The 23525-nt window shown below is 42.6% G+C and overlaps 1 protein-coding gene across 3 annotated transcripts; it reads left to right on the forward strand.

Annotated features, from left to right (window-relative positions):
- Positions 1–5762: 5762 nt before the first annotated feature.
- On the forward strand, positions 5763–22633 carry RHEX (regulator of hemoglobinization and erythroid cell expansion). Of its 3 annotated transcripts, none has more exons than XM_036869395.1 (6): positions 5764–5844; positions 18122–18362; positions 18594–18694; positions 19757–19900; positions 21206–21267; positions 21759–22633. In XM_036869395.1, exons 2-6 carry the CDS (start codon positions 18352–18354, stop codon positions 21981–21983), a joined length of 543 nt encoding a protein of 180 aa, XP_036725290.1. In that variant the 5' UTR covers positions 5764–5844; positions 18122–18351; the 3' UTR covers positions 21984–22633. The 3 variants fall into 3 exon arrangements, with proteins under 3 accessions (XP_036725304.1, XP_036725290.1, XP_036725298.1); XM_036869403.1 differs by having other exon boundaries at positions 18122–18256; XM_036869409.1 differs by lacking the exon at positions 18122–18362 and having other exon boundaries at positions 5763–5844.
- Positions 22634–23525: the final 892 nt, after the last annotated feature.

Below are 23525 nucleotides of genomic sequence, written 5' to 3' on the forward strand. Positions count from 1 at the left end.
ACTCTGGGCATAGATGTTAAAAACTTGATTTACTGAATTCACCAATGTTCCCTGGAAACACCTAGCTGGAGCAATCTTGACTGCACAAGGAAAGTGGGGGGACAGCCAGAGGCCCCAGTGAGTTAGAAGGATGTTCCTTGAGGCTTGGCACCTGGGCGCTCCCACCCCATTCCTCCTGTGTCTTTGCCGTGCCCTTGGGGTGCCCTTGGCAGGCTCCACCTGTCCCTCTGATATTGGAGCACCTCGGGGCTCTCTCCTGGCCCTTTGCCTTCTCACTCTGTTTCCAAAAGCTTTAGTGCTGTCTGCTTGCCGACACCCCTGAAATCTACGTCTCCAACTGTAGACATCTGTAGACACACATCTAACTGCTTACTGGCCTTCACCTCTTGGGTGTATGACAGCAATAATAATGATAAATACTTTTGTAGTCGCAACTGTGTGTAAACACTTACATAGTCTTAACAGACATATTTTAAGTGCCTCACATATAACTCATATAAGCCTCACAGCAGCACTTGAGAAAGCTACTGTTATTCTTGTCTTCAAGAAATCAAGTCACAGAGAAGATAGGTAGCAGCAGAGTCAGCCTGGCTTCAGGGCCCCCGTCTTTAACCACTCTGTGGACTGGCCCCCTGTGTACTCACGTTCAACACATCAGGCACAGAAAGCATGCTGCAGCTCCCCCATTGCCCTCTCCCTCCCCACCGGCCACCCACTGGCCCTATCTGAAAATCTGTGAGTCACTTTGCCATTCTCTTCCTCCCACTTCCATTCTAAGTAATTAGATTACCAAATCCTATCACTTCTACATCTTGCATATTTAAAAAATCTGTTTAATTGCCTCTGTCTCTCCCTCTAATCTGTTCTCTACCTTGCAACCAGAGGTTCTTCAAAAAACAAACTCTGAGTGGCCATTATCAGTTAACGTTTCTTCAGCTTATCAGTGCACCTTCAGTGGGCTCCAGCTGTCCATTGGATAAATCCTAACTTCTTAGCAGGGCCCACAAGGCCCTCTGTGATCCCACCCATACGCACCTGCTCAGCCCCATCACTCCTCACTGCCCTCCCGCTCTCTCCCCGTTATCTTGGCTGGCTCTCAGTTTTCCAAATGCACTAGTTCTCTCTCTCCCCACTGAGACTTTACCCATGCTCTTTCTTCTGCCTGTACCCCTCCCCCCACTCCCTAGGTCAGACCTGAATCCTTCTCTGATCAAAGACTGTGATGAGCCCTTCTGCTATATGTTCCCTGGCTCCCTTTAACTTTCCAGGAGACAGCATTTATCACACCTTAGTGTAATGTCTTGTCTGAAGTCTATGATCCCAGTTGCATGGGGATAGGGATCAAGTCCATCTTCTTTACCTCTGGATCCCAAGTGCAGGGCCAGGTGCATTGTCAACTATCAGGAAATATCTGTAGCATGAATGAATGAATGGCAGAACAATTTGGAGGGAATAACATAGTGACCACAGTAGCAAAGCCCTTGCTATTTGATAAAATATCAGCTTTATTGAGATAGAATTCACATACCATACAATTCACAATTCTATGGCTTTTAGTATATTCATAGAGGTGTGCAACCATCATCACAATTTTAGAACATTTTCATCACCCCAGAAGAAACCCTGTGCTCATTAGCAGTCAGTCACCATTTCCTTCTATGTTATTTTAAAAAGATAATAAAGCCTAGTATTTGTAGAGTGTTTCACGTGGGTTAACACAGCCCATGTGGGCTCACTGAATCTTGAACAACTCTGTGAGGTGGGCATTTGACTGCATCTGTCAATGAGTCTTAACTTCAGTTTTTGGAGGAAGATCTTTAATCAATAAGAAGTTGCATCTAAAAGGAAGGGGAGGGGTGGTGGAGGTGGCCGGGGGGCTGGAGGCCTGTTTACAGACTGCTGACTCTGGAAAGGCATGGGCTGGGTGCTCCATATGTGTTGTCACATGAACTTAGGGTGCTGCACTGCACCCTAAGCTCTGGTATGTTGAGTGTCTACAAAACTCACTGTTGCAGAACGTCAATTAGTTGGAAAATACAGATGGTAGAGAAATAATACATAAAGCAAATGGCTTTTGAGATAATAATACAAGATCTAGAGTTGAATCCTGATTCTGCTATTTACTACAATTCTGTGACTTTGGGGAAGTTAACCTTCCCAATATTCAGTTTCCTTATTTTAAAACAGTATTCTTAGTATCTTCCTTATATGGTTGTTTTGAGGATTGAAGGAGCTAGTATATGCGAAGCAACTTCATATACTGGTGTTTAATGAATAGTAGAACATTTTATTACTAATAATAAACAGATTTGAAAAAATAAATTAAAACACGCATGGAAATAGCACTATATAATTACTGAAAAATGAGAATTCATTGCTATCCAGATTGTAGTGAAATAGACACACTCAAACACTGCTAATGGAATGCGTGTTCTGAAAACAAAAGGTTAATATGATGCAAAGGCCATAAAGTCACTTTCCTTTAACTTAGATATCCACTCCTGGAACTTTATCCAAAGGAGATAGTCTAAAATAAGCAACAACAACAACAACAGAATCAGTATGTACAAAGCTACCCATCACGGTGTTGTCTCCAATAGTAAAAACACTGGAAACAACTGAATGATGCTCCAAAGAATGCTTTGGAACTTACAGTTATATCAGCAAGGCGGGATATTAGGCAACAATTAAAAATGCCGTGAAAACTTTTTGGGCACAGAGGGACCCACATGTGCAGACGCCCTGAGGTGGGAGAGAGCCTGGAAGAGTGTGAAGAAACAAAGGCAAGCAAAGTACCTGAGGTACAGCTAAGAGGGTAGATCTTGTTCAGGATCTAAACTCAGTGGGAAGCCACTGAAGAGTTGTTAGCAGAGAGTGACATAACCAGAATTGAGGGTTTTAAAATCTCATTTATTATAATGTGGAAAACAATTTGGGAAACTATTTAAAAAAAACACAAGTATGCAGGAAAAGGGTTATGCAACAATGTATTAGGATGATTGGATAATGAGTATTTTTCCCCTTTTCAAAAATTCCTTAATCAAAAAATAATAAAAAAATAAATAAATAAAATAAAAAGAGAACAAAAAAGAAAAAAAATTTCCTTAGTCTTCTTGACACACCGTTTTTCCCCCTTAAAAATGGGGTGAGGGCTTCCCTGGTGGCGCAGTTGTTGAGAGTCTGCCTGCCGATGCAGGGGACACGGGTTTGAGCCCTGGTCCGGGAAGATCCCACATGCCGCGGAGCAACTAAGCCCGTGCGCCACAACTACTGAGCCTGCGCGTCTGGAGCCGTGCTCCGCAACGAGAGGCCGCGACAGTGAGAGGCCCGCGCACCGCGATGAAGAGTGGTCCCCGCTCGCCACAACTGGAGAAAGCCCTCGCACAGAAACGAGGACCCAACACAGCCAAAAATAAATAAATTAATTAATTTTAAAAAAAATGGGGTGAGATAACTGATTCTCCTGCAGAAAGTAGCTATGTTCTCTGTGAGGCATTGCATCCCAAAAATGTCGGAGGCATCGTGCAAGGGGAAAAGGGCTTGGGAGGGATGCAGTCTTACGAAATGTGTAGGGTGTGGGAGGTGAATGTGAGTTATCGACCTCCATCAGCTGCTCTTTCTTCCACCAGGTGATAAGCTATCAGAAATAGCTTCCTGTTGATGTTACAGATGTTATAGCTTAATTTAGGGCTGTCAGCTCAAAGCAGAGAGAGGAAGACCATATCACATCGGGCTAGGCAGATGGAGGCTTGGATGTGGACCTCCCAAGGAGCACCAGCAGGAATCCATTGACAGTGGCCTCTGGGAAGGAGCAGACTAAGTGCTTTTGTGAGCAAATCATCATCTCATCTTCAGCAAGTGTTTGCATGTAGTTAGGCAGTTTGTGAGATGGGGGCATACGCCAGGCATGTATAAATAACTGAGCACTTTAATTCATTCATTCACTTACACATGCCACAAACACTGCTTGAGCACCTACTAGAAGCAGGCAGAGTTCTGGTGACAAGGGACACAGTAGAGTAAGACATAGACCCTCGATTTAGAGCAGCGTCATGGATGATTGAATCAAAACTACTTGCAATTGTTTATGAAGAAAATGTAGTCCGGACAGGTTGAATGCCTTGGGTTTCCAGGTCCAAGTCAAGTGGACTTTCTATTGTTGCAACACTGTCGTAGTGAGAGTACACACATGGAGGACCCCAAATATGTCATGCTCAAAAATCCTTAGCAACTACATGATATTGTGAGCCTTGAAGAGACATCATGGAAGGTTCTAGTCCAACAGTGGTCTACACAGAAGAGCAGAGCAGTGTGAATGATACACAACCCTGGCTGCTGCCATATCTACCCCGGGTTCAGGTAAAAGGGTAATCAAGGTATTGGGTCAAAATTCTTGGCTTGATTCCTGTAGGTTAACTGTAGCTAGAGTTAATTACTGAGAGACTCCGGCAGAGTCAGGAGCAGCGAGGTGTATGTCGACAGTGTAAGGATGAACCTGGAGGGTGCTGAAAACCCAGTTAGGAAATCATTCTGTAAAGCTTCCAGGATCCCCATGCATTCCTAAACTTTGAGTAAGGATGGCGCTTCCTGTTCTTAACATAGCTCTGCAAAGGAAAGAAGACTGTAGCTCTAGACATATTTCCTCAGTGAACTGATAATACATTGCGGGTCGGAAAACACTGAGCAGCACTCAGCCCAAGGAGTGGATTTCTAACTTTAATTTAGAGAATAAAAATGTAAATAGCTACCATTTGTTGTTTACCAGAGAAAGGAGTTTCTGTTAAGTGCTTTGCCTATTTATTTGTATCATTTAACTTTAAAAAGCCTTATGAGATTTTTAAAAATTAGACATTTATTATTAACCTATGAAAAGACTGAGAACCAGAGAGGTTAAGTAACTTATCCCAAGTCAACCAGCTACCAAGTAGTACAGCCAGGTTTCAAACCTGAATATATCTGACTTGGGAGCCATTATTCTACACTGGTTATCTTGTCCCGAGCAAGGAGGTGACATCACAGAGGCCTATAAAGTTCTGTTTTCTTTGTTTTATCTCAGCATCATTTTATGTTTCTCCTGTTCTTCTTCACTCCCAAATTTAGGTCATGGGGGTTTAGCCTGAGACACCCCCCAAAAGCCTGCAATTGACCTTCCTTCCCTTCCTGACACTGTCATACAAACTGCAACAGCCGTCTGAGTTCAGCCTCATTCAATGTTTAACGGTAAAGAAGTCCTTAAAAAATTATCCTCATCAGTTGCCATACGTCCCATATACACACTCATAATAATCTATGGTTGCATCACACACAGATTCGGAGATGAGGCAAGCTGGAAGGGACCTTTGCTCATATGTAGAGACCCACTTCTTCATTTTATAAAGAAAGATCATGAGTCCACTGGTGGGAAAGTCATTTGTCTGAGCTCATATGGCAAGTTAGCGCCAGAGGTGGGACTTGAACCCAGGCCTCTTGACTCCTCCTCCAGGGCTCTTTCCGCTCTACCGGGCCGTGTGCATATTTGTGGAATTTAAACATTTGTTCACATGGAGGGAAAGAGACTACTAATCTCCATCGACGTAAACTGTCTACATGGAGCAGTAGGGTAGAGCCCTGCCAAGAGAGACAGGAGGTGTTATCTGTTGCTTCACCCCGCTCTACAAAACTGAGCTAGATTATTATCTTCTGAGCAGCATGCCCTCACCCTTTTGGAAATGATGAAACATTGGCGACTGACCTCCAGTGACTGAGAAGCTTCCGGGTGGGGCTGGGGGGGTGGTGAGGGAGATGTTTCCTTCAGGACATCGCTGAAACACAGGCTGGGATCAGAACTTTCTCATGATCCTGGGGGTAAGTATTGTCTGGGCATGTAGGATTTTAAATTAGTTTGAGGGGTGTGTGTCTGTTTGTGAACATATATGTGTAGAAGTTTCAGAGGGGGTTCTCCGTTTATGTGCTAGGGTGCCAGATTGTGGAATTCAATTGCCATCGGCTTGGAGTGAGCTTAAGATTTGTCAGTGTGCACTTTATGGACATTAGTCTCTTGCTCCTGAGACCTGAGATCTGTCTTCAGTAGCAGCAGTGTCCTTCAGGGCTCCGGCTAGAAGGTAAATAGACTTTGGATGCAGACAGAACCAGATCCAAAGAACTTTGCTAAGTGTTTGTAATCCTCAGTTTCCTCATCTGTAAAATGGGTATAAAACCAACCACCTTTCAGTGTTGCTATGAGGATTACAGAAAATATACATTTAGTGCCCAGTCCAGTACTCCATCAATAGTAGCTATAAATTATTTACTCTTTTAAAGTCAACTGGGAACCAGATCCCAGAGAATATCTCCCTGCAGGAGTTTTTCCCTTAAGATTCATTCTGAGCTACAAAGAACTGGGATGTGTGGAGGGAAGGGAACCAGCCTGGCAGTTTAAAACTGTTATGAATGAGAATCAGAAAATGTACGCTGTCAAAAAAAAGCCAGGCAAACATCTGGGCAAGGAAAAGCCAACAACAACAACAGCAAAATATAATAGCTGACGCTTACATAGAGCTTACTATGTCCCAGGAACTGTTAAGAGCATCACGTAGATTAATTCATTTAATTCTCACAACAACTCTGAAAATATAGGTGCTGTTCATAGCTTCTCTTTATGATTGAGGAAACTGAGGCACAGAGGTGTTGACTGACTTGACTGAAGTCAATGACAGAAAACTCTTCTAGAATACTTTAGCATAGAAGAGTGTTCTTAGAGCAGGCTTCTCTCCATTGTCCCTGCAGCCTGGGAGCTCAGAAGTGTAGACCAGGCACTCAAGGAAGACTTGGTTATTGGTCGACTCTGCTCTTGTTCAGTGCACTGAACTTGTGTGGGCTTCGGCAACCCTACTCAATACAATGCCTTGAGTAGGATCAGCTGCGTAATCAGCAGGGCCCAGTGCAAATGAACATCTTGGACCCCCCCCCTTTTTTTTATATATATTGGTATGCTAAATAAAGCCAGATAATTTTTTTTTAATGGTGAATTTTTTACTGTATGTAACTTATATATCCATAAACCTGACTTTTTTTTTTTTTTAATTGAAACACCTGATCCTTGGGTCATTTGCATTCTTAATTAATTAATTTATTTATTTTTGGCTGTGTTGGGTCCTCGTTTCTGTGCGAGGGCCTTCTCTAGTTGCGGCAAGTGGGGGCCACTCTTCATCGCGGTGTGCAGGCCTCTGACTATCGCGGCCTCTCCCGCTGCGGAGCACAGGCTCCAGACGCACAGGCTCAGCAGTTGTGGCTCACGGGCCCAGTTGCTCCGCGGCACGTGGGATTTTCCCAGACCAGGGCTCGAACCCGTGTCCCCTGCATTGGCAGGCGGACTCTCAACCACTGCGCCACCAGGGAAACCCATCTTGGGCCCCTTTTTAAAAATTATTAAGAATTTAAAGATGGCAACAGCAGAGCACTAAACCCATCATGGGGCCCTTCTGAGCATGAGGTCCTACTGGACTGTACAGGAGACATGCCCATGGCCCTGAGAGCCAGTAGTGAGGCAGGAACATTGCTGGAAAGTTCCATGGTCTCAGTTACCCCTCTTGACAAATTCTGTGAGGGAGGCCTTTGGCTTTCTGATTAACAGGAGGAAATTGAGACTCAGGGACATCAAGTGCCCCCCACCAAGCTTAAACAGTGTTTATTATATGCAAACTGATTGAACTGCAATAAGTACAGAATGTTACAACGTGCTTTTCCCCACACATCGTCTCTAAATATTGTGCCAGGAATTGTGGAGCTAAAGTATGGACTAGACATGGTCCCAGCCACCAAAGTGCTCACAAACTGAGCATAACCTGTAGAAGGTGTTTAGTTTCTCTAAAATTTAGTTGGTCAATTCTATAAAATTTAGTTGGCCCATCCAATTCACCTGGAGCTTTGCAGAACTAGCAAAATGACTCCTGAAGTTGCTTGCAATTCTTTGTCTTGCTGATTTAGTCTCCGTACTAAGTTTCATTCATCTCAAGTAATTGTAAAAATGCTTTCCCCCAAATCACCAAGTTGCATTCATCTCAAGTACTTTCTTGCAAAAATGCTTTCCGTCAAATTACTAGTTAGAAATTTTGGATGACTTATTTTCCTCCTAAAAATTGGCTGTGCCTGCACCTATAAATTCGTGTGACTGGAGGTGTGGCTTAGCTGGTTGAGATTCAAAGTTGCTATTTCTGGTTAATTTGAGTCTTATCCTTTATGTCATTTTAGACTCATGGAATTCTAGAACAACAAAATGTCAGAACTAAATCTATTTATCTCACCCCTTTCAGTTTCTAGACAGGGAAACTGAGACTCAGAGAGAGGAAGCAAGGTGTCCAAGGTGGTTGAGTTTAGAAAGTTGCCGAGCTGGAATGTTGATCCAGGTTCTCATTTTATAGTCCAGATGCGTCCCAACTGCCTGGGGTGAGGCCCCTGCAATGGTGACCAGAGCTGAAGGAAATCCAGAGACAATTTCTCTGATACCCAGGACAGAAGTGACGCCCTAACCCTCTGTCGTCCTCTTCTCCGTGGTGTTTGTCAGACGTGATTTCCTCCCTTTTCACAGCTAGGTACTTGGACCTTCTCTGTCTCCTGGTGCATGGACATGGTGACAGTCATAGGAGCAGGGACTGTTTAGGACCAAGGACCTCCCAGGACCACATAGCTTTGTTTACTGGATTGCTTATACCTCCCACCTGAAAATCATGTGTGAGCCCCTGTGGAAATGGGTGCATTTATATAGGTAAGCCAATTTGGGGTTGAACGTTCTGTTCTGGTCTGAGGATCACCCCTGTTGTGTACCTATATATGCCAGGCACTCGACTAAGCTTCTTAAATACTACGTGCAGTGTGGCGAAGGCTCTCGCTCCAAACAGCCTGGGTTTGAATTCTTTCTCCTGCATGGCGGATTAGACCCTGGTTTTCTCATACATAAAGTGGGGACAGTGATATTATCTACCTCATAAGGTTGTTATTTTGAGGCTTAAATGAGATAATTTATGCAAAATGTTTTGCATGATGCTGGCATACAGTAAGCACAAAACATGTGTGAGTTAAAAAAATGAAACAGGTGACGTCCTCATTTTTCCCATAAAACACTGGGGCCTGACAAGAGAAAGCAAGTCACAGCTAGGAAGGCCAGAGCTGCAATCCCCAGCCCAGTTCACCTGGCCACTAAGTCCCTGTTCCTCACCATTTTCCTGCCCTTACTTGTGAGGTTGCCTGGCAGCATACTCAGCTTTCTCCCATATCATCTTATTCCCATGTGGTCAAATCTATAGTGAACTCTGTTGAAGACAATTAATTCCACTAAAACTGTCCCCTACAGCCAGGGTTGGCAGACACCTTTAGCTGGAGTGCTGTGCTCCCCACTTTCCACCCATCCATCACCTGTTCTTCAAATAATACCCTCTCAGTGACTCCTCTCTGAATATTCTATTGCATGGGGATCTCTTTTTCCTCTAAAACATTAAGTACTATTGATAGCACGCCTTCTGACAATTCATCATGCTTTGTTGTGGCATCTCTTGTATTTTTTGATTTTTTTTTTACACATTAATGTCTTGATTTTCCAAGTACAACATGAGCTCTTGGAAGTTCAGGTAGCGTTCTCCCCTTCTTCGTAGCCATCAGGGTATTTCACCCAGGACCACACACATAGACCACTCAATAAATATTTGATTGGCTGAAATTCAGACATTTAGCTGATTATCGCAATGTTATATTAATATGGTGAGATAGAATTTAGATGTAAATAAAATGTTTATGTAGATAAATTTGGTCTCATGGTAATTTAAGCTACTCAGAAATTCTGGGCTTGTTTCCATACTCTTTAAATATTTTCCTGATTGGAAAAAATCATCCAGAACATTTTAGTACCTAGTTTTGTTAACATTTAGGTATATTTTCTTCCATTTCCCCTTTTTGAAAATAGATTCCCCAATTTAATTTTCATAAATGTATATGCATGAGAAAATTTATATTTGATATGCAAAATAATTATCAATGAATTATTCTGGATTTGATTAACTGAATCAGGTGAATTGAGGGGTTGGGGTTATTAAACTAATAGACAAAAAAATTTTAATGACCCAGAGTTTTTTTCTTTACAAATATCCATTTTTTTAAATTTACTTGTTACAGGGTTGTGATCATATTGTATATTGTATACTGTATATATATAATGTGTATATATATATCTATATATATATAGATAGATAGTTAGATATATATATACTGATAAAGTACAAGCTAAATATGACTGTCTTGTACTTTTTCACAGAAGACTCCTTCCCTAGATTAATTTTTCCTAAACATAATTTTAAGTGTATAATATTCCATCTTATACCTTCGCTCTAATTTATTTAATCTTTGTTTTTCAATCAGATTGTTTTCCATTTTTCACTTTTATAATCCACAGTGGGTAGAACTACCTTGCAATAACACCTTTGATCTCATTCCAAATTGTTTGTTGAATTGTCTGTTCCTCGCATTTTACCAATTTATCATTTGGGGAGTGCTAGGATTTTTCTTAACAATTTTTGTAAAAACAAAACGTAAAATCTTTTAAAATTGTGTTGCACATACTTTCTCTAGTTCTTTTGTCTGTTTGCCTTTAAATTTTATTTTAACATATTGAGTTTTAATATTTTAGAATCAAATCTACTTTTCTTGTATTGCTCTGTGATTTCTTCTGTTGCACATAAACTGAGAAAGTTTTCTCTCATCTGGGGATTTAATAAATATTATTGAATATGTGAATATCCGATCCTATTTCCTTCTAATTTTAATGTCTCAATTTAAAAATATTTACCTCCTTAATCCCTTTGGAATTTTTTTTGTTATATCATGTCTGAATAGAAGATATTTTCTTTTTCCCTATAGGTAGCTAATTCATTATCCTGTGTGCAAAATTTCTTAAATAACCCTTTCCTTTCCTCCTCCTGCTTCGTGAACCACTTTTATAATATATGTGTTATACGTAGGCATATTTTACAAGTCTACACTACTTTTAAAAAGTGGTATGTCTGGAACCCATTTTGTCACAATTCCTTTTCAAACAAGTTTCAACCCTTCTGGATTGTTATTATTTTTCCCCAGATAAATTTTTGAATAATTTTGAGGTGTAGAAAATTCTCATTCTAATTTTGATTGGAATTATATTGGACCAATAAATCAATTTCAAAGTGATTTATTTTTAGTCTTTCAGCTTCCCAATCTGAAACCCATCAGATGTCTTTCTCTTAAAGTCTTTTAGATTTCTCAGTGAATTTCTACAATTTTCTTCAAAATAATTCTTATAATTAAAATTATTCTTAGATATATCTGTTGCGATGTTTGCTAAGGTTCCTGGTTCCCCCTGTCCCCAATTCCATTTTCTAACTGCCTGTGGCTAGAATAATAGCAATATTATTGCTATGAATGGCAATAATTACCAGCAAAGAATGGCTGGTAATTTTAGAATATTTATCATGCCCTCAGGACTTTCCTGAGCCGTCTCATCAATTTCACTAGTTTTTCAATTGATTCTTTTGGGATTTCCAGGTATAAAATCACATCTTTTGCAAATAAGAATAAACTTGACTTTTCCTTGCTCCATTGCATCAGTTATTAGCTGAGGCTCCAGTGCCAGCCTGTCTGGGCACAAAGCCTCATTAATTCTTCTCATTATCTTGGCCAACGTACTTCTCTGTGTCTGCGTTTTGTCCTCTGTAAAATGGAAATAATAATAGTACCTACCTCCTAAGGTGGTTGTGAGAATCAGATGAATTAATACATGTGAAAGTACGCAGAGAACATGCTCAATAAGTATTCAGTATTATTATTATAGGTTGGAGAAACTTCCAGCTTCATTTAAAATATTTGATTTATCCATGTTGTATTTATAGTATATAAAAGGCAGCTCCTTGTAATGATTGAGGGTTAGACTTTTGAGTCAGATGGGCTTGAGTTTAAAACTTGACTCTTCCAGTGGAGGGACCAGGGCAAATTGGTCAACCTCTCCAAGCCTTGGTGTCCTCATCTAGGAAATGGCAATAAGGTCTATTCTTGTAGAGCAAGAGGATAAAAAACCACATGGCAAATACTCAACGTTAGTTTTTATTATTGTAATAATTAATTTCCTGTATATCCCTGGAGTAACTTTTTTTAATTTTTAAAAAATCTTTTATTGGACTATAGTTGATTTACAATGTTGTATTAGTTTCAGCTGTACAGCAAAATGAGTCAGTTATACATATACATATATCCACTCTTTTTTAGATTCTTTCCCCACATAGGTCATTACAGAGTATTGAGTAGAATTCCCTGTGCTATACAGTAGGTCCTTATTAGTCATCTATTTTATATATAATAGTGTGGATGTGTCAATCCCAATCTCCCAGTTTATCCTTCCCAGCCCCCTCCCGTTCCCCACCAGTAACCATAAGTTTGTTTTCTACATCTGTGACTCTGTTTGTTTTGTAAATAAGTTTATTTGTACCATTTTGTTTTTTAGATTCCACATATAAGTGATATTGTATGATATTTGTCTTTCTCTGCCTGACTTTCTTCACTCAGTATGACAATTTCTAGGTCCATCCATGTTACTGAGAATGGCATTATTTCATTCTTTTTTACGGCGGAGTAATATTCCATTGTATGTGTATGTATATATATATATACCACATCTTCTTTATCCATTCCTGTCAATGGGCATTTAGGTTGATTCCATGTCCTGGCTATTGTAAATATTGCTGCAGTGAACATTGGGGTGCATGTATCTTTTTGAATTATGGTTTTCTCTGGGTATATGCCCAGAAGTGGGATTGCTGGATGATATGGTAGTTCTATTTTTAGTTTTTCAAGGAACCTCCATATTGGCTCTACCAATTTACACTCCCACAAACAGTGTAGAAGGGTTCCCTTTTGCCACACCCTCTCCAGTGTTTATTGTTGGTAGATTTTTTGATGATGGCCATTCTGACCCATGTGAGGTGATACCTCATTGCAGTTTTGATTTACATTTCTCTAATAATTAGTGATGTTTCCATGTGTTTTTTGGCCATCTGTATGTCTTCTTTGGAGAAATGTCTATTTAGATCTTCCGCCCATTTTTTGATTGGGTTGTTTGTTTTTTTGATATTGAGCTGCATGAGCTATTTGTATATTTTGGAGGTTAACCCTTTGTCAGTTGCTTCATTTGCAAATATTTTCTCCCATTCTCAGGTTTGTCTTTTCATTTTGTTTATGGTTTCCTTTGCTATGCAAAAGTTTTTAAGTTTAATTAGGTCCCATTTGTTTATTTTTGTTTTTATTTTCATTACTCTAGGAGGTGGATTAAAAAATATTTTGCTGCGATTTATGTCAAAGAGTGTTCTGCCTATGTTTTCCTCTAAGAGTTTTATAGTATCTGGCCTTACATTTAGGTCTTTAATCCATTTTGAGTTTATTTTTGTGTATGGTGTTAGGGAGTGTTCTATTTCATTCTTTTACACGTGGCTGTCCAGTTTCCCCAGCACCACTTATTGAAGAGACTGTCTTTTCTCCATGTACGTTCTTGCCTCCTATGTCATAGATCAGGTGACCATAGGTGCGTGGGTTTATTGGACTTTCTATCCTGTTCCACTGATTTATATTTCTGTTTTTGTGCCAGTAGCATACTGTTTTGATTACTGTAGCTTTGTATTATAGTCTGAAGTCAGGGAGGCTGATTCCCCTGGAGTAACGTTTGATATCATATTATGTATTTACCTCTGTATTCATAAGTGAAATGAGCCTGGAGAGTTTTCCTTTTTTTTTTTTTTTTTTTGTGCCCTGTGTTCTTTAAAAATTTCAAATAACTCATTTGTAAAACTACCTGGACACAAATTTTGAGTACATAGTTTTTATGCTGCTTTTAATTTCTAAATAACAATAGCTGTCATTTATAGGATGCTTATTACTATGTGACAAAAGGTAGAATAACTGCTTCACATACTGCATCTTATTTCATTCACAGAAGCAGGTATCATTTATATTCATCTATCTAATCCTGAGAATTAGTTATTATTGCTCTCATCTTACAGGCAAGAAAAGAGAGGCTTTGAGAGGTTAAATAACTAGACCCAACTCATGCAGAGGATGAGCTGGGATGTGAACTCAAGCTGTCTGACTCCAAGTTCTCTGCCTTTAGCAGCTAGAGGGGAACTGAACTTGGATCCCAAATTGCTTTCTTGTTATTTTGCTTTGGTTTTAGTCTGTTTAAGTTTTCTGTGCATTATGGAATCCATTTTGCTAATTATATTTTTCTAGGAAATCAATAATTTTATTGATATTTCACAAAAAGAAAATCTCAGGAGTCTCACAATTTTTGACCTCCTCTGTTTCTGTGGTTATATTCATTATTAGTCTGGTTTATTTATGTTTCCTCCTTTTCTTGATCTTCAAAACTGCATATTCAATTAGGGGAGAAAAGTCTAGTAATATGAAGGAGACCAGATGATACTATAAAATGGAAAGAAGTATTTTTTTCTTTCAAAATATTCCATTTCCATCCAACTATGCTTCCCTTTCCCCTCCTCCAGTCTTTAAAGAACAGAATGCTGAGGGCTAGAAAGAGCCTTAGGAGTACTGTCAAGTGCTGGGCCTAGAAAGGACTTCTACCTGTCCCAGGTCACACAGTTGGCAAGTGACAGAGCCAGGAGGAGGAGCCTGGCTCTCATCTCCCTGTCTTGTTCTCTTATAGCTCAAATTCTTCATTTTAAAGACAATAAGTTAATGAAGCCTGCCAAAAAATCTTTTAAACACTTCATAAAAAAAACCTTTAAAGCTACTTAATTTTAAAAGAGTGATCAAGTCAGCTTAGCAATATTTTTTTTAATTATTTATTTATTTGTTTATTTATGGCTGTGTTGGGTCTTCGTTTCTGTGCGAGGGCTTTCTCTAGTTGTGGCAAGCGGGGGCCACTCTTCATCGCGGTGCGCGGGCCTCTTACTATCGCGGCCTCTCTTGTTGCGGAGCACAGGCTCCAGATGCGCAGGCTCAGTAATTGTGGCTCACGGGCCTAGTTGCTCCGCGGCATGTGGGATCTTCCCAGACCAGGGCCCGAACCCGTGTCCCCTGCACTGGCAGGCAGATTCTCAACCACTGCGCTACCAGGGAAGCCCAGCTTAGCAATATTGATTGATTACTTTAATCCATATGATTTTCACATAAATCATCTTCTGTTGTGCACTCTTTCCAGAATATATCTAACCAAAGAAAGCAGGCCTCAGACAGGAAAAGTTGTGCTTTTATTATTTTACCTCTTTTGTTATGCTGTACCTACTAGAAAGGCCACAAGAGAGCTCCTTTATCAGGAGAAGGGGAAACAAGAAAATGGAATTCAGCCCTAACTGGAAGACCCAGGGTTTCCACCAGGTCTGAAGTAAAAGGAAGAAATGTTCTTAGCCCTCTGCTCACGTGTGGTTTGGAGGCAGCTGGCAAGACGCTGCATTAATGTGGGGCTGGGTATCCAAACCTGAAAGAGGGCAGGGCAGGACAGTCCCATCTTGATGATGGAATGAAGTGTACGAAACTCTCACATGGTCCAGGCATTTTTTCTGAACATAGTTACCTCAAATTGCTCATTTCCCGGTTGTTTGGGGTGTGTGTATGTGTACAAATGAGCAGATGTTTCTGCCGACTGTCTGATCAGCAATCTGCAGTTAGACCCTAAGGAACAACCTGCTCATTGCGGTGAGGGGCCATTAGCCACTGACATAATGACATCTGTCATCATTTTCATACCTCATCCTGCCCAGATTTTATCTTCAAACTGTACTCAAAATGAATGCCTAAGTTTCCAAAAATAGACAGACCCAATTTTAATAGCTCAACTCTAGTCATCATCTTGGTGCAGTGTTTTAGGGTTGAATAATACCTAATAATTACTGAGTGCTTCCCACATGCCTGCCGTTGTATTTAGGTCTTTATAAACATAACTCCCCAAGCCCACACAAGAACTCTGTGAGGTACATACTATCATTGTCCCCATTTTACAGGTACAGAAACTGAGACACTGAGAAGTTCAATAATTCACACCTAGAAGGGAACAGAACTTGGATCCATATTGAGACCTGTTTGACTTTTATGCTATATATTGACACAGGTACTGTGTGTCATTTGGCTAGTAAGGTGCTCACAGTATATTAAAATGATAGAAGGAAGTATAGGCAACATAGTTTTGTATAAAGAGACAAAATAAGATATTGGTTTTTTTTTTTAATTTATTTTTGGCTGCGTTGGGTCTTCATTGCTGCGTGCAGGCTTTTCTCTGGTTGCGGCGAGCGGGGCCTACTCTTCGTTGAGGTGCATGGGCATCTCACTGCGGTGGGTTCTCTTGTTGCGGAGCACGGGTTCTAGGCACGTGGGCTCAGTAGTTGTGGCTCGCGGGCTCTAGAGCGCAGGCTCAGTAGTTGTGGCATACGGGCTTAGTTGCTCTGCGGCATGTGGGATCTTCCCAGACCAGGGCTCAAACCCATGTCCCCTGCAATGGCAGGTGGATTCTTAACCACTGCGCCACCAGGGAAGCCCAAGATATTGGTTTTAAAGTAATGGAACATTTATATAATGCAGTGATTATCAACTGGGGGCAAAAGTGACTGCCTCAGGGGGACGTTTGGAAATGTGTGGGGTCATTTTTGGTCATTTTGGTTGTTGGTTAACCTGTTACACCTGTTATTGGTGGTCCCTCAGGACACAATTCTAGACAACAAGGAACTGCCTGCCTCCAAATGTCAAGAGTACTAAAAAACACTAATAAAATGGAATAGTGGTAATTTTAAATGATGCAAAAGACTGAAGGTGGCAAACTCAGATGCCTTCAGGGATCAGTCAGGGACTGAAAAGTACATGGCCCTCCTCAGGGCATCCGCATACAAATCCTTAAAGCACATTATCAAACAAAGTCATCTAGGCGTCAAATTTGGCCTGTGGGCCCCAGATTGAGTCTGTTTAATGAAGGTTTTCTGATCTGGAAACAAGTTTATGATCTATTAAGCAAAGAGGAAGAGCTCCTGGCAACCTCCAGCTGGCCAACACCCAGCCCTGGAGAGGCAGTGGTGGCGAACTCCACAACCTCCCTCCCCAGTTCCTGCCTCCCCTCTCTCCCAACTTGGTCCAGGTTTGATCTTGGATAGCCCCAGTGTGAGAACCACATGCAGAAACAAAAATGTCAGGACGTTCCACACTGCCCTTATCACTTGGAAATGCTGACAGGGAAAATAAGCCTTACTGGCAATAAAAGCCTTTTCAATGTTTACCATCTGCAGCAGGACAGTGGGCCTTCTTGCGGCCCCATCTTGTGCTGAGTAAACATCATTTCAAAGGCTTTGAAACCATCCTGTCTTTTTCTTGCAGTAAACTCCATATTCAGCACCATTTTTTTTTTGACAATAAAAAATTTTTTTAAATTGAAGTATAGTTGATTTACAGTGTTGTGTTAGTTTCTGGTGCACAACAAAGTGATTCAGAATATATATATATTCTTTCTCATATTCTTTTCCATTATGGTTTATTACAGGATGTTGGATACAGTTCCCTGTGCTATACACTAGGACCTTGTTGCTTATCTATTTTATATATAGTAATTCGTATCTGTTAATCCCAAACTCCTAATTTATCCCTTTTCAGCACCATGTTGATGGAATTGATATGCTAATTTTTAAAATAAACATACTCATGAGGGTGGAACAGCGTCCACAGTCCTGGGCCTAAAGCCCAACGAAGGCACAGAGGGTGTGGGTGAGTGTGTGTGCATATGTGTGTGTGTGTGTGTGTGACATTGGGCTTCTTCACAGAATCTCCCCCAGTGTGTTTGCTCCTGTTGGACCCCTTTGTGCTTCCAGCAGCAGGTAAGGCTCTGGGAGCAGAGATGAATGGTTGGGGGTGTAGGATTGGATGTAGAGCTCAAATCCAGGCCTGGCTGTACGGCCTCAGACTCCTCCCTCAGCCCTCTAGACCTCACATTGCTCCTTATAAAAGGAGGGTAGTGACATCTAGGTCACGGGATCGTGCGAATCAGGTAGGGTGGCGGGTGTGCCGGGGGCTCAACCCTGTGGCTGGCAGCGAGCGAGTACCCACCGGTTGGCAGGTGCTAATATTGTTACTGCCTATTTTGTAGATTCAAAAACTGGAATCTGGGGCGAGGAAAGCAAGTGACCCTCTAGCAGCCAAGACTGCCCAGGAGTCCTGACCCACTGCCTCGCCTCTGTGGGTCTCCAGGGCAGTCCCACTCTTGGTGCTGCCTGGACACGAGGTACCCCCAGTGGTTCCATCCACGTCTCTTCCTGCTGCCCCTGAGAGAGCCCAAGCCCCTCTTGCGACCTGCGACGGCCCTGCGAGGAACTCGTCATGCTGACGGAGTGAGTGGCCGGGGAAGAGCCGGCTCAGGTTCCCATCAGGCTGATGGATGTAGCCGGCTTCCAAGTGTGCACATCACCCTCCCCGGCCCCTAAAGCCTTCCCATTTGAGAGGGAAGAGACCCAAGACGCACAGCAACACCCGCAGGCTGCCTCTGGCTCAGGGCAGGGATGGGTTTGCAGCCGTCTCGGTACCTGTGCAACCCCTAACCTGATTTCCTCATTTCCCAACAGAGAAATGAAGGTCTGGCACGGAGTAGTGATCGCAGTGGTGTCTCTGGTACTGCAGGCCTGCCTCCTCGCAGCCGTCAACTACCTGCTCAGCAGGCGCATGGGTAACTGGCTCAACATCCTCTTCCCTCCTGGTTCCCTTCAGGGACCACTCCCGAGCCTGCAGCAAGATGAGCCCCCTTTGGAGCCCCCGAATATCACTTGAAAACCTACTTGAGGAATCCCTGGCCAGATGCCCCTTCACTCCACCAACCTCTAAGCCGGTAATCCCCACTCTGGCCCAACCTATCTGCGGTTGGGAATGATGGCTCAGAGTCCTTCCACTACCCAGACAAGCTTCTGCCTAGAGACAAGCTGCTGCGACGCTCATGAGGGTGCGCTCACTTAACCTGAGCCTGGTGAACTTCCTTCATCCCTGCCAAGGGACTTAATGTGAAGAAATGGCCTTGAATTACAACAGAAGGGCGAATGGTATGGTTAGACTAAGAGATTAGCTTCAATTCCTGAGCTGATTTGCAGTGGAAAGTAGGAAGCTCGGTCCAGGGAAGACATTACAATTAAGGAAAAAAATAAACTGCTTTGGCTGTGTTAAGACAAGGGATTGGGCAAGATGGTGTAAGTCTAAGCTACTCTAGTCAATCATTCATTCATTCATTCATTCAATACAACAGGGAACAAAATAAAAATCCCTGCCCTTATGGACCTTACATTCCATGGGTAACACAGACAATAAACAAGTAAAATGTGTGTTAGGTTATGGTAAGTGCTAGGGAGAAAAAAAATGAAGCAAGGCAAGGAGATACGAATTGGATGGGGGTCAGCATCCCTGAGATGCTGACACTTGAGTCTAAACCTGAGGGAAGTGAGGAAGTGAGCCACACCTACAAAGGCCGTAAGCCAGGAGAGTTTGTTCATAACAGCAGAAGCAAAGGGGCTGGGTAGCTGGAGCTGAGGTGCGGCAGGAAGAGGAAGGAGGAGTGAGGCTCAGAGGGACTTTGGCTTTTACTCCAAGTGAGGCGAGGGGCGTTGCAGGGTTCTGAGCAGAGGCGTGCTGAGGTTTGAAGAGATCCCTCTGATCAATTTTCCCTAATGAGAGCTGTGCTCACAGATAGGATGTGCCTCACTTAGTGAACTTTCACTTTTGACTCTTGCCCTGTCCCCTCTAGCCAAGGAGAATGAGCGGATACTGAAAAAGGCCAGGCTCCAGGTCCCCAGGCCCAGCCCTGCCCACTACTGCCCACCTGCTGCCAAGGAGATGAAGGAGACTCGGGCAGAGAGAAGCGCTCCTGTGCCTGAACCCCGTTACCCGCGTGAGTACAGGGGTGGGGGGAGAACTTGTCTCAAAGCTTATTCTGCTCTGTCTGGACTCCCGGGGAGCCTCCCTGCAGCAGTCCTAGTCTGTCCTGCCCAAACCGCTAGCCCGAGGATTCCTCACACCCTCCCCAGTACAGGCCAAGCCAAGCCCCCATTTTCAGAAGGTTGTTCATCCTATCCAGTGGGGCAGATTGCGTTGGGTTTGTGTGGGTCTAAGTTCTTCTCTAGCTTTGGTCCTGTGTGAACGGCTGCCGCAGAGGACTGGGGGCTGTCTCTGCCCCTGTCTTTGTGATACTATGGCATCTTTTCTTCTGCCTGCCTGTTAGTGGTGGAGCCGAGATTTCCACTGCCTCTGCCTGCCCCCAGCCTTGGAATCTGGGCACTTTAATAAATCTGAGTCTTGGTGATGGTTCACATCTATATCCCCCTCCGGCAAGTGAACCAACAGGAACATCACGTGCTCGTTTTGTCTCTCTTTCAGCTTGGGAGACCCACCAGGTCACTATTCGCACAGTGGAAACTGCTGCTTCCACAGCAAGAGAGTCACTCACCAGAGATTGCTCTTTCCACTGCTTTATCTTTTGGTTGATTTGAGTTTGCTCTGTCCTTCTAAATTTTATCTTTTCAGTTGGAGAAATCTGGTTGTCAGGCTTCCTCGCCACCAAGATAAGGCCTCAATGCATATGGGAATCAGAAGATGCCATTTGCATGAACTCACGGTCTCAATGGAAGGGGAGAGGCATGGGCCTCGCCACAACCCCTGATCCTGATGCTTCCCTGAAGCCTGGTCAGAATCAAAGACTCCATGGTTGGCAGGGACCTCAGAGATCATCGTCCAACTCTCTGTGTTACAGGGGACAAGACCAGGGCACAAAAAGGAATGTAACCTTCCTGGAGTTAGGGACAGGTTTAGATGAGAAGCTGTGCCTGTGATTTCTGGGGCCAGAGCTCTTTGCCTTGGGCCGCAGCGGCTCAGCATGCCCCGCCTACTCCCCTTCCAGCAGATAGCCCTCCCCAAGCACAGTCCAGCCTGGTGGGCTTGGTGTTACTTTTAGATGGAGCTGGACAAAGCAGCAGTGCCTGGACTCTTGGACATGTTCCTGGTTATTTTGGGAGGCTCCCCCCTTTCTCTGTTCTATTCCTTTTTTCTCTTTGGGGGGCTCTGTATCTCTCTTCCCCACTCCTCTTTGAGTTCCTCTCTCTGCCTCTGTCTTCATCTCATTCTCCCTTCCATTGCCTCTATCCTCTCTTTACACCCTTTGGCTTTCTTTAGATGAAGAACTGTTTCTATTTCACCCTAGATGACAGTGACACGTCCTCAGACAGCTCCGACAGCTCGGACGGCTCACCTCCCACCCACCAGGTAATGGACACTCCTAGTGATCCCAGCCCTCCATATGCAGTCTGGGGTCACCGTGGCTCCAGAGATGGGAGCAAGGAAGGAGGTGCTTCTGGAGGCATTACATCATCCTTAGGTGAGGGTGGTTGGGCTTTCATTCCCAGGCCCGTATCAGCACAGAGCATCCAAACAAAGTGGGTCTGAGTGAACTATAAAAATGAAGGTGCTAACAGGAAACCCCTTTCTCCCCATGTCCCAGTCACTGACCAGGGTCCACTCTGAGTCCTGACCTCACTTGGATTAAGTCTCCATGTCTTTCTTCCTTAAACCCATTCATTCCCACAGGCACAAGGAGCAATCTTCCTCATTGCCCTGGCCCTGCTCTCAGACACAGCTACCCGGGACCCAGGTTCTTTCCCATCCAGCCTAGGGCGAGCCTCTTTGAGTGAGAGTTGAGTACCTCCTCCAAACATGGTAGGGATCTTGACCAAATTTCTTTGCTTTTTTCCCCTAAGGCCACCAAGGATGTGAACTACACACAAGTGGTCTTTTCAGCTCCTGGAGGACGAAGAAATGACTCTGTCCTGGACTATGAGAACACAGAGGAAGCCACAGATTACATCAATGTCAAACCAAAAAGCCACAAGCCCAGTTTCTGGACTTCTGTGAACCCTGGTGTCTCTGAGCCAGTGGAATACCCAAGTGGCCATGTGAATTCTAGGCTTTTTAATAGGGTGTAGTTCCTTATGAATTCTTGCACTTATTTTGTAGGGGGACTAGTGTTTGGGGGTTTTTTTTTGACAAGGAAATAGGAGAAAAAGTATGCCTGTATGTCAGCAAGGAATATTCGGATTAGGAAGAACTTCCAGGTTAAGTATGAAAACATTGGCGCATATCAGTAGAGAAAGTGATGAAGTCTCTCTCCATAAAAAAATTTTTAAAGATTTTAATCAACTGTAGTAGAGTTCTGTTTGACAGTCTTATGATTAAATGCGTCTCTGAGCTATTTAATTATTGGCAATAAACAACTTTCCTAAAATTTTTAAATAAAACAGCAACCACAGGTTCCTCTTTTCCTCTGGCTTAACCTTGCATGCTGTTCCTTTATCAGTATTGTATCTTGCTGAGTAATCCTGCTCTGCCCTCAGAACTTTAAATGGTGCATTTGGAAAGCTCACCATTACTTAACCTTTGAATCTGCTGTTCTTAGGAAAGAAAGATGAGAGTAGTAAATGCCAACTAGCATCACAATCTGTTATTCCAAAAAAACTTTCCAAATTCAATCCAATAAAAATCAATATCCATTCTTAGTTTGTGGTTGTTGTTGTTTTTACTTTTACTACCAATTAGTAGTAAAAGACACTTTCTTAACTTGATTAAGAACAGCTTATCTGAAACCAGCTAAGGGCATGATATTTAACTGTAAGGTCCTAGACGCAGTCCTATTAAATCATGGAACAAAGTAGGAATGTCCAAAAGCCTAACATTTCTTTACTATCTAACATTGCTCTAGAAATTCTAATCAGTGCAGTAAAACAGTTAACGAAAATAAGGCTATAACTATGGAAGAGGAGAAGTTTGTCATTGTTTGCGATATGCTAGGGAATTAACTATGTTTTAAAATTAATAAAATGCAGTTAGCAGTGACTAGATAAATATACAACTTACTTTTCCCAACAGCTAATTAAGACACGAAATGAAAAAAAAATTGCTCACAATAACTAAGCAAACATCTCAAAAATGGAAACCCTATTATAAAGCAGAAACTAACACACCATTGTAAAGCAATTATACTCCAATAAAAATGCTAAAAAAAAAAAAAAAAAACGAAACCCTAGAAATACTCCTAGCCAAATTCAAACCCCAGATGAGTGGCATTCAGGTCTAGAGACCATTCATTAGCTGTGCGCCATCTGCTGGCTATAAATGACCTTTCTAGCCCTGGTACTGAGGGGGTTGGGGGCGGAGGGGCAGGGCAGCTTTCATCTTCCCAGGTTCCTCTTCCCCAAGATGACCTGAAGAGATGGTTTTGAGTTTCTGGGGCTGGAAACTTTTGACACATGTCCCTACACCTTTTAGCTACCACTGTTCTTCCTCTCCTACTATTGTTTGAACATTTGTGTCCCCCACCAAAGTTATATGCTGAAATCCTAATCCAAGGTAATGGTATTGGGAGACAGGTCCTTTGGGAGGTTATTCGATCATGAGGGTGGCAACCTCCTGAATGAGATTAGTGCTCTTAGAAATCCACAGAGCTCCCAGCGCCTTCCATCATGTGGGGA

This window comes from Balaenoptera musculus, chromosome 1, assembly GCF_009873245.2.
Source record: "Balaenoptera musculus isolate JJ_BM4_2016_0621 chromosome 1, mBalMus1.pri.v3, whole genome shotgun sequence".
Taxonomy (NCBI): Eukaryota; Metazoa; Chordata; class Mammalia; order Artiodactyla; family Balaenopteridae; genus Balaenoptera; species Balaenoptera musculus.

Bases quoted from the DNA above. Each gene is read 5' to 3' on its own strand.
- RHEX (XM_036869395.1), top strand. The intron at 18,695-19,756 runs GTAACTGGCTCA...TGTCCCCTCTAG, and splicing joins CCTGCTCAGCAGGCGCATGG to CCAAGGAGAATGAGCGGATA. The intron at 19,901-21,205 runs GTGAGTACAGGG...ATTTCACCCTAG, and splicing joins GCCTGAACCCCGTTACCCGC to ATGACAGTGACACGTCCTCA.